Source organism: Nerophis lumbriciformis, linkage group LG33 (assembly GCF_033978685.3).
Source record: "Nerophis lumbriciformis linkage group LG33, RoL_Nlum_v2.1, whole genome shotgun sequence".
NCBI classification, from domain to species: domain Eukaryota; kingdom Metazoa; phylum Chordata; class Actinopteri; order Syngnathiformes; family Syngnathidae; genus Nerophis; species Nerophis lumbriciformis.
This window is the reverse complement of record NC_084580.2, coordinates 4,120,001-4,133,818: the sequence shown is the minus strand read 5'-3', so window position 1 is coordinate 4,133,818 and position 13,818 is coordinate 4,120,001. Positions and strand designations below refer to the sequence as shown.

General features: G+C 40.3%; 1 protein-coding gene across 2 annotated transcripts in view; it reads right to left on the bottom strand.

Annotated features, from left to right (window-relative positions):
• Positions 1-13,818, bottom strand: part of cltcl1 (clathrin, heavy chain-like 1) — a 72,021-nt gene that overhangs the window by 24,780 nt on the left and 33,423 nt on the right. Inside the window, exons 2-8 of one of the 2 annotated variants that reach the window (XM_061928881.1) lie at positions 10,761-10,968; positions 10,289-10,291; positions 9,156-9,424; positions 5,316-5,477; positions 5,039-5,152; positions 4,071-4,244; positions 3,778-3,975 (exon numbers count right to left, since the gene is read on the bottom strand). In XM_061928881.1, coding sequence (XP_061784865.1) covers positions 3,778-3,975; positions 4,071-4,244; positions 5,039-5,152; positions 5,316-5,477; positions 9,156-9,424; positions 10,289-10,291; positions 10,761-10,968 — 1,128 coding nt within the window. Of the gene's footprint in view, positions 1-3,777; positions 3,976-4,070; positions 4,245-5,038; positions 5,153-5,315; positions 5,478-9,155; positions 9,443-10,288; positions 10,292-10,760; positions 10,969-13,818 lie in introns of those variants that run through there. The other variant, XM_061928880.1, reaches the window with a different exon arrangement.

Genomic DNA, 13,818 nt, shown 5'->3' with positions numbered 1-13,818 from the left:
AAACTGTAGATGCCCACATGCCACTACATGTATGTGTTTGAATTGAACAATCATGCAAGTGAAACATAAGATGGCGTTAGCTAACATAATAGACTATTACCTTGTTTCTGCTTGTTTGCTGCTCTTAAATATATTGAACAAAAAATAAATGCAACACATTTGTTTTTGCTCCCATGTTTCATGGTTTGAACTCAAAGATGTAAAACGTTTACTATATACACAACAGACCTATTCCTCTTAAATGTTGTTTACAAATATGTCTAAAACTATGTTAGTGAGCATTTCTTCTTTGCTAAGATAATCCATCCCACCTCACAGGTGTGACATATCAAGATGCTGATCAAACAGCATGATTATTACACAGGTGTGCCTTAGGCTGCCCACAATAAAAGGCCACTCTGCAATGGGCAGTTTTGCTTTATTGGGCGTCTGGAGGGGTCAGAAAAGCAGTCAGTGTCTGGTGTGACCACCATTTGCCTCACACAGTTCAACACATATCCTTGGCATATAGTTGATTAGGTTGTTAATTGTGGCCTGTGGAATGTTGGTCCACTCAATGGCTGTGCAAAGTTGTTGGATATTGGCAGGAACTGGAACAAGCTGTCGTATACGCCGATCCACAGCATCCCAAATATGCTCAATAAGTGACATGTCCGGTGAGTATGCTGGCCATGCAAGAACCAGGATATTTTCAACTTCCAGGAATTTTGTACAGATCCTTGCAACATGGGGCCGTGCATTGTCACGCTGCAACATGAGGTGATGGTCTCGGATGAATGGCACAACTATGGGCCACAGGATCTCATCACAGTATCTTTTTGCATTCAAAATGTCATAAATAAACTGCATACCATACCATAACCCCACCCCCACCAAGAGCCACTCGATTCACAATGTTGACATCAGCGAACCGCTCTCTGACATGACGTCACACACACTGTCTGCCATCCGCCCTGAACAGTGAAAACCGTGATTCATCCGTGAAGACAACACCTCTCCAACGTGTCAGACGCTATCGAATGTGAGCATTGCCTACTCAAGTCGGCTACGATGATGAACTAGAGTCAGATCAAGACCCGATGAGGACAACGAGAAGTTGAGCTTCCCTGAGACTTTCTCTCACAATTTGTGCATGAATTATTTGGTTCTTCAAACCAATTGTTGCAGCAGCTGTACGGGTGGCTGGTCTCAGACGATCAAGAAGGTGCACCTGCTGGATGTGGAGGCTCGGCTGGTGTGGTTACACGTGGTCTGCGGTTGTGAGAGCGGTTGGATGTACTGCCAAATTCTCTGAAATGCTTTTGGAGACGGCTTATGGTAGATAAATTAATATTCAATTCATGGGCAACAGCTCTGGTGGACACTCCTGCAGTCAGCATTCCAACTGCACGCTCCCTCAAAACTGCGACATCTGTGGCATTGTGCTGTGTGATAAAACTGCCCATTTCAGAGTGGCCTTTTATTGTGATCAGCCTAAGGCACACCTGTGTTATAATCCTGCTGTTTAATCAGCATGTTGATATGACACATCTGTGAGGTGGGATGGATTGTCTTTGCAAAGAAGAAATTCTCACTAACACAGATTTAGACAATTTTGTGAACAAAGTAGTAAAATTGAGAAAAGCCAGCTTCGTTTGACAGTGCAAACATTTGACCACTATATCGTTTTTTTAGTTTTAAATGATCACAAAGCCGCTCTTTTGTTTCCTCTATGCCCTTTTTTCCCCCTCTATCGGCACTCTGTTCGTACCACCACACGCGCACGCACACGCACGCGCACGCGCACGCGCACGCGCACGCGCACGCGCACGCGCACGCACACGCACACACACACACACACACACACACACACACACACACACACACACACACACACACACACACACACACACACACACACACACACACACACACACACACACACACACACACACACACACACACACAGGCTACATCACCTGCAGTGCGAGCTACATCACCAATACAGTACATCCAGAAAGCTTTCACAGCACCACACTTTTTCCACATTCTGTTATGTTATAGCCTTATTACAAAATGGAATAAAATTTTAGTCCTCAGAATTCTACAGACAATACCCCATGACAATGTGAAAAGGTTTTGTTTCTTTAATTTTGCAAATTTAAAACTAAAAAATCACTTGTACATAAGTATTAACTCAATGCTCAATACTTTGTTGATGTACCGTTTCAGCAATTACAGCCTCAAGTCTTTTTGAAAACAATGCCACAAGCTTGGCACGCCTATCTTTGGGCAGTTTCGCCCATTCCTCTTCGCCGCACCTCTCAAGCACCATCAGGTTGGATGTGAAGCGTTGGTTTTCATCCAGTATGTGTATGTACATCAATTTTAATAACTTTGCTAAATAAAAATAAAGTAAAAACATTTTCACATTGTCATTATGGGGTATTGTCTGTAGAATTTTATATAATGTATTCCATTTTGGAATAAGGCTGCAACATAACAAAATGTGGAAAAAGTGAAGCACTGTAAATACTTTTCGGCTACACTGTAGGTGCAGCGCTCTCATGTGCGCTGTAGCAGTACTTTTAAAAACAATGTTCACATATTTTACTTATTAAACGAATAATTGAAGCAACAAAATACAAATGGATTATTTTCTTTAATCTATTTAATCAATATAATCGATGAATTGTTGCAGCCCTATATACACAAGCTGCAATCTTTTAACCAAGCTTTTTTATATAAATAAATAATCTGGCTTGTTAAGAGACATTATGTTATTAGAGTGTTTAAACATGTTTATCTTTTTCCGTTTCAATTTGTAAAGGTTTTAGAGTGTTTCTTAATAATAAAATCAAAATGGGGGTTTGCATGTTTCACTTCTGGTTTATGTGACTTCACGTGCAATGTGGGTTCACTTCCTGTTCTAGACACGTCCATACACGGACCTACCACTGTGTCCGAAGAATGGTTCTACGTGCATAATTGAATAGCTGAGTTGTTCACAGACTAATGTGTTTATATAATTTTAGATGGGGCATGACGTTTGTAATTGGGAAGATGTTAATGTGTCTTGTATTCATGTTAGCATTTTAGCTCGCCAGCGATTAGCACGCAAACCTCTTTCTTTCTTCAGGAAATTAGCAATATCATCATGAGTTTTTCAATGTGCAGTAGTCAATCATGCTTTTACAATAATGACAATTTTAAACGGCAAAACTAAACGTTGGCAATTTTACCGCTATTTATCATTACGTTACCAGCTGGTAATATAGGTACAGTGCTTAGGAAGTGGACCTTGACGTGTCATATAAATGTAAATATTAATTAACCGTTGGGAGATTAAAACTGGAGATGATTTATTTCATATTAACTAAGGCTGTTAAAGTTAATGCAATAATGAGTTAACACAAGTTTCCTTTAGCGGGACTTTTTTTTTTATGCACGATTAACGCGCGCACGTGCTGTCTGACACTGGGTCCATCCCGAAGAAAAAGCAGATGCAGTCCAGTTGATGTTGAGTGACAAGCGGGAAGACATAGTCAGCAGAAAACGAAAAAGAAAAGGGTCGCTTTAGCCAAATTGCACTCTGGCCTGTACGATTCTATGGTAATCATCACATGTTTCCTCTTTTTCATCAGTAGTACTGTATAACCTTTCGTGTTTGTAACATATTAATTGAAAAAAATAGAAAACACAATGGAGGAACTAATCTTTGAGAGGCCTACAAATATTTTACGGATTTGGAGGTTCCCCCATACAAGCATACATTTTCTTTGTAACATTTACACTAACCTTTGGTGCAGACGCAGCTACCTTTGCTGCCTCAGAATAACTTCCCTGGGCAAACAATGTGTTGAACTTCCTGGCAAAAAGCTCCTCAGCACCAGCAAGGTTGGATCTCACAGCCATTCGTAAGGCCAGGTCGGGATTCTGGAGGACGTTGGTGGCGTAGTTGACAATATTTTCTTCTTCAACACATACTGACAATACCTAAATGGACATACCACAAACACAGGTCTAAGAAGGATGATCAAATGTGTTTTTAAGATGATACATTTTGTTATGGCCGTGATATATTTCCTCACTTGTCCCTTCTTGTTGACACCGATAATTCCTGAGTTGGCTTCATGAGGCGATGTGACAAAAATGGTTTCAGCGCTGATTCTATTCATGTAGATGCACACTCCTGACTCTAGGTCGTACAGGTGAATGTAACCGTACTTGGTGATTAAATATATCACACCATGTTTACTTCCAATCTGAGGAGAAAACAAACGGGAGACTATTGAATGCTAAATCCAATCCAATCCACTTTATTTATATAGCACATTTAAACAACAAAAATGTTTCCAAAGTACTGCACAACAAAATTAAAAATAATATTAAAAACAATAATCAAATGTTGTCCTTAGCTCCACCAATGACTGAATAAAAACAAAAAATAAATAAATATAGAACCAATATAAAAACAATACAAAAATAAATATGATTAAAAACGATTAAAGAAGATCTTAAATCCCCAGTCGGTCGGTCGGTCAGTACACACACACACACACACACACACACACACACACACACACATTATTATATATCAAGAGTATTTTTCAGCCTTTAATATATTACTGCAGCTCGATGATTTTTTTTTTTAGGTATGCTTGTCATGCAATGCGTGTTTGCTAGACGAGTTGTGGGGCCACGCTCGGGGATGGGGCCGCTGTGTCGAGCTGAGCGGGATGTGAGGCCAAAGACAGGCGAGGAGTGCGAGCGTGTTCAGGAGTTAAAATATGTGCCCGTTGGCGGGTCTGTTTGGCCACCTCCAGGTGGGGTGGCATTGATGTCATATCAGTACAATATTTGTTTTCTAATATTAAAACAGTAGAGTCGAAAATATAGACTAATCGATCGTGATTGACGGGTGGGCGACCCCTGCTTCACAGTCTCAAATTTGTTGCAGCGGTCAGTTTTCCTGCTGCCCCCAGACTCCGCTCGAATAAACAACAGTAGAGCTTGCCTAAGGTGGCACTGTGCAATGGAAAAGCCTTTGACTACATACCTGCATAGCTACAGGAAAATCTGTTTGGGCCTCAGGGGGGAAAAACACATCCACTGCTTTCTTAGCAAATGGCTGGTTTCCTGCAGGTGGCTGACCAACTTCAATAATGTGCAGCTGGATGAATTTTCAACACATTATTATACAACCACAAAAGGGAGACAACCACAAGAAAGAAAACAAGATTTCATCCAAATAATGGTGATAGTGTTCTTGATGTTAAAACCATTGTTTGTTATAGACTTATTACATCCTTGTGCAATGTTCAAAAGCTCCTCACCTTCCCTCCAGCTTGTGTGCGCACAGCAAAGCAGAAGAGGGTGGACGGTTTGCCGTTCCCCTCTGCCTTAAACTCCCCGAATGCAGCAGTGTGACCTTCTATTGGCTGGGACACTTTTCTCTCCACGGAATACAGCTGCATTGCCCCAACCACACGATTTTGCTACAAGGACAGGCAGACAAAAGCATCAGACAATGCATGGCAAATTACTGAATCTCCTCTTCCTGCTCTTTCAAACAAGGAGCAAAAATAAAATACAAACCCCGTTTCCATATGAGTTGGGAAACTGTGTTAGATGTAAATATAAACGGAATGCAATGATTTGCAAATCATTTTCAACCCATATTCAGTTGAATATGCTACAAAGACAACATATTTGATGTTCAAACTGATAAACGTTTTTTTTTTGCAAATAATCATTAACTTTGGGATTTGATGCCAGCAACATGTGACAAAGAAGTTGGGAAAGGTGGCAATAAATACTGATAAAGTTGAGGAATGCTCATCAAACACTTATTTGGAACATCCCACAGGTGTGCAGGCTAATTGGGAACAGGTGGGTGCCATGATTGGGTATAAAAACAGCTTCCCAAAAAATGCTCAGTCTTTCACAAGAAAGGATGGGGCGAGGTACACCCCTTTGTCCACAACTGCGTGAGCAAATAGTCAAACAGTTTAAGAACAACATTTCTCAAAGTGCAATTGCAAGAAATTTAGGGATTTCAACATCTACGGTCCATAATATCATCTAAAGGTTCAGAAAATCTGGAGAAATCACTCCACATAAGCGGCATGGACAGAAACCAACATTGAATGACCGTGACCTTCGATCCCTCAGACGGCACTGTATCAAAAACAGACATAAATCTCTAAAGGATATCACCACATGGGCTCAGGAACACTTCAGAAAACCACTGTCACTAAATACAGTTTGTCGCTACATCTGTAAGTGCAAGTTAAAGCTCTACTATGCAAAGCGAAAGCCATTTATCAACAACATCTAGAAACGCCGCCGGCTTCTCTGGGCCTGAGATCATCTAAGATGGACTGATGCAAAGTGGAAAAGTGTTCTGTGGTCTGACGAGTTCACATTTCAAATTGTTTTTGGAAATATTCGGCATCGTGTCATCCAAACCAAAGGGGAAGCGAACCATCCAGACTGTTATCGACGCAAAGTTCAAAAGCCAGCATCTGTGATGGTATGGGCGTGCATTAGTGCCCAAGGCATGGGTAACTTACACATATGTGAAGGCACCATTGATGCTGAAAGGTACATACAGGTTTTGGAACAACATATGCTGCCATCTAAGCGCCGTCTTTTTCATGGACGCACCTGCTTATTTCAGCAAGACAATGCCAAGCCACATTCAGCACGTGTTACAACAGTGTGGCTTCGTAAAAAAAGAGTGCGGGTACTTCCCTGGTCCGCCTGCAGTCCAGACCTGTCTCCCATCGAAAATGTGTGGCGCATTATGAAGCGTAAAATACGACAGTGGAGACCCCGGACTGTTGAACGACTGAAGCTCTACATAAAACAAGAATGGGAAAGAATTCCACTTTCAAAGCTTCAACAATTAGTTTCCTCAGTTCCCAATCGTTTATTGAGTGTTGTTAAAAGAAAAGGTGATGTAACACAGTGGTGAACATGCCCTTTCCAACTACTTTGGCACGTGTTGCAGCCATGAAATTCTAAGTTAATTATTTGCAAAAAAAAAAAAGTTTATGAGTTTGAACATCAAATATCTTGTCTTTGTAGTGCATTCAATTGAATATGGGTTGAAAAGGATTTGCAAATCATTGTATTCCGTTTATATTTACATCTAACACAATTTCCCAACTCATATGGAAACGGGGTTTGTAGTATCTGCTTGACATCCATGCCGTCGCTTATTTGGTATTTCCATTCCGTCAAGACTTACTGAATTAATATCTGCTTAAAAGGTGCTGTTTGCAACTTCCTCACAGTAATATTTTACAAAGTGAATAATATAACAAAAACACCACCGGTTAGCTTATGTTATCATTAATGGTTTTACAGAACACATTTATTTGACAATGCTCTATATTTTTCACAATTACAAAGTTTATGCAATACATTTTTACCGGCCCAAATAAAATTTTTGGCGTTTACGGCGGTCACTCACCTGGTCTCATCAACACATACGCGCAGGAAGCGCATGCACACATACAAAAGCCGTCCAAAAGGAGCAACAAACAATTTGCAGTCACGTTGTTGTTATGATAGAATATACATTAAAGGCCTACTGAAACCCACTACTACCGACCACGCAGTCTGATAGTTTATATATTAATGATGAAATCTTAACATTGCAACACATGCCAATACGGCCGGGTTAGCTTACTAAAGTGCAATTTTAAATTTCGCGCAAAATATCCTGCTGAAAACGTCTCGGTATGATGACGCCTGGCGTGACGTCACGGATTGTAGAGGACATTTTGGGCCAGCATGGTGGCCAGCTATTAAGTCGTCTGTTTTCATCGCAAAATTCCACAGTATTCTGGACATCTGTGTTGGTGGATCTTTTGCAATTTGTTCAATGAACAATGGAGACAGCAAAGAAGAAAGCTGTAGGTGGGAAGCGGTGTATTGCGGGAGGTGTTGGCCGTATAACGCACCCCCGCCGTAGAATGTACCCCTTGACTGTTGTGCCGGATAACACAGCCGTTGTTTCATTGTTTACATTCCCGGAAGATGACAGTCAAGCTTTACTATTGGCCTGTGGAGAACTGGGACAACAGAGACTCTTACCAGGAGGACTTTGAGTTGGATGCGCAGACGCGGTACCGTGAGTACGCATGCAGCTGCGGCTTCCAAACATTTGATCGCTTGCCCGTACGTGCGTGCCGCTATGTGCATGTCTCGTGGGGACTTTGGGGAAATATATGTGCTGTATGAACTTTGGGGAGGTGAACGGTACTTTGGGCTGTGGGATTGAGTGTGTTGTGCAGGTGTTTGAGTTGTATTGGCGGGTTATATGGACGGGAAGGGGGAGGTGTTTGTTATGCGGGATTAATTTGTGGCATATTAAATATAAGCCTGGTTGTGTTGAGGCTAATAGAGTATATATATGTCTTGTGTTTATTTACTGTTTTAGTCATTCCCAGCTGAATATCAGGTCCCACCCGCCTCTCACAGCATCTTCCCTATCTGAATCGCTCCCACTGCCCTCTAGTCCTTCACTCTCACTTTCCTCATCCACAAATCTTTCATCCTCGCTCAAATTAATGGGGAAATCGTCGTTTTCTCGGTCCGAGTCGTAAACAAAGTGCAGATGTGAGGAGCTCCACAACCTGTGACGTCACGCTACTCGTCTGCTACTTCCGGTACAGGCAAGGCTTTTTTATCAGCAACCAAAAGTTGCGAACTTTATCGTCGATGTTCTCTACTAAATCCTTTCAGGAAAAATATGGCAATATCGCGAAATGATCAAGTATGACACATAGAATGGACCTGCTATCCCCGTTTAAATAAGAAAATCGCATTTCAGTAGGCCTTTAAATGACAGCTAACACTAACTATCCAAATTGCTATTGATAGCTAACAACACCCAAAGCTAATGCACGTGCATGTGTTATGTACGTACCGGTACCTAATTACGTCATTACGTACTAGAAGCCATAAGAGGGCGAGATATACTGTGTAAAATACATTGGAAATTTGGCGCCCTCCAGGCATCTGTGTAAGTGTTGCAAACAGCACCTTTAAGTTACATAAAGGAGAAAGGGTGTTATCAGAATATAGGTAAGGAATCCCAGATTGGACAAACATTCCACTTGTTATACAGGACATTTTTGTGTCATGAACAAGTACACAGTTACCTGAGCAGAAATCCCTATCAACAGCAGCCACTTCTGTTGTTCGTCAGTTCTGTAGTTAATAATCTGACATCCTGTTAGACTGGCGTGCCGATCGAATACTTTGCTTGGTTGGGAATCCCCTTCCATGCTCCAATGATAGACGGCCGTGTCCGTCACCAAGGCAACGGTATTTACCGATATCCACTTCCAGAACATGACCTCTTCAGTCATTGTGTGAGCCTTCATCTTGCTCTTCATCTCTATGTTAAAGATCTGCAGAGTCTTAGCAGCTGTGGGGCAGCACAGTAAAGGATGAGGTCAATAAGCAGGCAGCACAAGCATATATATTTAAACTGCGAAATAAAATGTGATATTTAACAATGTTTAACAATCAGCTTTTAATGAAGTGATACCTTTACTTGTTCACAGGAAGATTATGTGGGAGTTTAAAATATCTAACCTCGATTCAAAACATGGAGATAGATGAATAGAGTAATAATGTATTCAAATACCTAACTCTGTTCATAATCATTAGGATTATGGTTCTGAAAGAAAAGCGGGTGAGTCTAAACACTCTGAACATCTTTGCAATTAGCTAAGATTTGAGCATTTCAAATGAGTACTATTGTTATGTGCTGTCTAAATGTGCTGTAATATACCATTTTAGCTCTTTGATCTATGTATATTTGGTATCTAAATGTGGTGTCCAAAAAAAAAAAAAAATAGAAATTCCCCACGCATAAATGTGGCATCCAACACATGCTATGTCAACTAAAATTACCTACCATGCAGGTGAGGTCATGAATCAGGTGATTGCTGGAGGAGTGACAGTTTGCCAAGTTTGCCAAGATTAGATGCCACACATTCACTCTCGCAGCACACATCAGTTCATGGTAACACACGCTAGTTTTCGTAAAAGGGTAGTGCCAACAAGTTATGTTGAGGCAATGTGCAGCCAGTGTGTGTGTGTGTGTGTGTGTGTGTGTGTGTGTGTGTGTGTATTTCCTAAACAGTTGTCTCCCTTTTGATTGATTGGAAGCCAACACAACACTGAACTTGAAACAGGTATTTTGCAAGCTTTTATGTGAGAGGCAAGTTTACTGTCATCATCACAACAGAGCGCCAGGCGGGCAGACAGATAGCAAGCAACTCACCGTCTGAAAAAGGAAAAAAAGCCAGGGAGAGAAAGAGCACAAAAAAAGGTCAGTCACGATAAGAAAGACCTAAAACAGATGAAGGGGAGTGGGTAAACAAGAACATGTTATCCCCTTGGGGAGATAAAAATTAGCTTTTTTGGAAAATCATTTTGATTAGTGCTTGTGTGTGAGCACTGTGTGGCACAAAATCAATTTCTAACAATAATTTCATACATTCAGGTGGTAGAACTGAGTGCACTTAGCGTCAATCTTGATTAATTTTTGACACTAATGACATTAGAACATTAGTCACTACATGACTGTGACCTTCCCACAGCATTCGTAGTAGATTAATCTGTTCAGGCTAAAGCTACATAAATAGTATACAGACATCATGATTCTGGATAGATAAACACAAATATTGTTGTTGGTTTAAAGCCACAATTTTTTAGGCACCAGTGCAGCAGACTACATTAAATGTGACACGCACCTTTCAAGGCAATGACCTTGCTGGTGGGGTTCATGATGGCGCTGTCAGCAGAAATAGGTCTCCTGATGGGGTTGGTTGGGTCGGACAGGTCCACAATCACCACCTGGTTCTGCTCGCCCACTTTCTCTCTAATGCAGATAAACTTGTCTGACTCCATGGTCAGATAGCTGAACCCAATGTTGGCTGGGTTGACACCCAGGTTCTGCAGCTAGAGTTGGAGAACATCATTCCGTTATTCTGGTGCCTGGATTGATAATTGTGCTAAGTCCTAATAAGATAATGACTATGTAGACACACACATTTTACTTAAGTGTCTTTTTCAGCTTAAAGATACACATTACACAATCAACCCCTTACTTTAACTCAGAATATAACCAGGCACAGTATTGACATATTTTTGGCTTGATTGTTGATTGAATATCTTTTTAGCATACAAAAAAACCTTTAACGGTCCATCTTACCAGCATAAGTAGCTGGCGACAATGCAGACCGGGAAAATTAGTAAATGATCAACAAATACTCAAATCAGACTGTTTATTAATGAAATAATGACTCATAAGAAAGACTATACAATGTCAAAACAAATCGTAATCAAAGTAATACTACTGTAGTATGAGGCCTGTAACTAATCGGCTATAGATAACAGTCATTTCTTAACTACCAATACGTATTTATTAGTACTCGTAAAAAATAAACATTTTAATGGCACTTGTTTTTTATTATTATTATTTATTTTCTCATGATTTAGTTAACTACTTTTTCCATAGGTAGGTTGGCAGGCACTCCCCCTTTTACATAAAACTGTTGCTAGCAGAGACTAATGGTTTGAGCATAAAGCAGGCTTTGCTACACATCTTAATTTAAAGCATGATGCTCTACAAATACATTTTATTAGCGTATAGGCTAATTCAGCATAATGCTGTTGTTAAAATGGGTTATGGGTTATACTTGCATAGCGCTTTTCTACCTTCAATGTGACTGTAATGCTAGCGATATACCTCCCATATCTATGTTGGTGTTGCTAATGTTAGTGTCCTACTGTCCGACTCCTTAAAGGGGACTTATGATGTCTTTCCACTTTTCTCACTTATAAATGTTGGACACCCCTGTTAAACATAAGAAATCATAAAGTTGATGCATTTAGGCGTGAGCTTGCACAGAGTTTTGGATGCCTTTGAACACTGTGTTTTGCCTTTTTTTAACAGTCAGCCATTTGTGACTTCACAGATTGGCGAACATACTATGTGGAGATCAGAGTTTCTGCTGTTGGACAGCCTCCTCCGCCTCAGCTGTACAGAGAGTGCTGCCCGGAGCATTGTCTATTATTCCAACTCATTGCATGCCCTTCCCCTGCTCTGATGTCTATAAAATAAATATTTGCATGTTTATTTGTCCACAGCATTTTACACAGGACTGTTTTGTCTATATGGATGAGTACAAAGCTGGATTAGCCTCCTAAAATCATACAAAAAAGACGGCACCATTACAACTTTGAGGAACCACAAGAAGGTATTCACTTTAACTTACATTGAATTGAGACAAAAGCATATCCAATAAATATGATTTAGACCAGAGGTTCTGAACCTTTTTGACATCGGGGCCCAACTTTTTCACTACAGAGGGTCCTGGGGCCCACTTTAATGTTAACGCTGAATTAGTAATCTTACTCTTGATTTTAAACATATTTAATAATTATATCTAACCTACTTCAAGTTTAACAGGATAAACTTTGTGAAATGATATAAAAACCATGTCTATGAATGTTCTCATTCATCCAGGTCATTGTCATCTCAGCGCATTCAATCGATTGGTCAGATCTAGTCTGATCAATCTAAGTCTATGAGCACAAACTGAAGAAGCCTATTCGGGTGAGAGGCGAAACGTCTCCTAAGACAAACCATTCCAGTTGCGATCGATTGAATGCTCTGAGATGATATAAGGCCAATACACAATACACTATTGTGAAACCTCCATACTTGATTTAAAATTGTAGAAAAATACTATATGGGAACTTTGAGAAAGTTGTCAGATTTGTAGCTGAACTTTAATCCTCTTCAAAATGGCAAAAAGGATGTAATGATAAATGGTATGATGGTGAACCGCGATAAAGCTCCAGACAATTAATTATACAGTTTTAAAATATAATCTAAAAACCATTATTGATAACCGCACTTTGATAAACCGATAGACCAGCTAGCAGTGGCTCACTAGATAGCTTGAATGCTAATATGGATACAAGATACATTGACATCATTCCCTATTAAGAAACTACATACCTCAATCTAAACTTGTATAAAGCACATTACTGTCTGAGCAACTAAGTTATTCATCTCTGCACATTGAACATACAGGCTGTGCTCTCTTGAAACAGAGTGACTGATCTATTCTCAGAAGAATACGACACATACAGGGGTGTCTACAACAGAAAGTGAACTTGTGTGACGTCACATAAATCGGAGTAGTTTGCCTTCATCCTAAAAAAAACTCACTCAAAAACCTTTACAAATTAATTTAAAAAAAGATAAACCTGTTTAAAATTCTGTTAAGAAAGAACAGTGTGTGCCTATTGATTTCATTATTTAAAAACAAACTAAACTTGGTTGAAAGATTTCAGTGTGTATAAGTAAAGTACTTTTTGAGCACATTCAACAATACTGTGATAATAATGATACTCGTGATAATTTGGGTAACAACTGGGGATGTCGACACATACAGGGGTGTCTACAACAGAAAGTGAACTCGTGTGACGTCACATAAATCGGAGTAGTTTGCCTTCATCCTAAAAAACTCACTCAAAAACCTTTACAAATTCCATTCATCTATCCATTTTCTACTGCTTGTCCCTTTTGGGGTAACGGGGGGTGCTGGAGCCTATCTCAGCTACAATCGGGCTACACCTCATCACAGGGCCAACACAGATAGACAGACAACATTCACACTCACATTCACACACTAGGGCCAATTTAGTGTTGCCAATCAACCTATCCCCAGGTGCATGTCTTTCGAAGTGGGAGGAAGCCAGAGTACACGAAGGGAACCCACGCAGTCACGGGGAGAA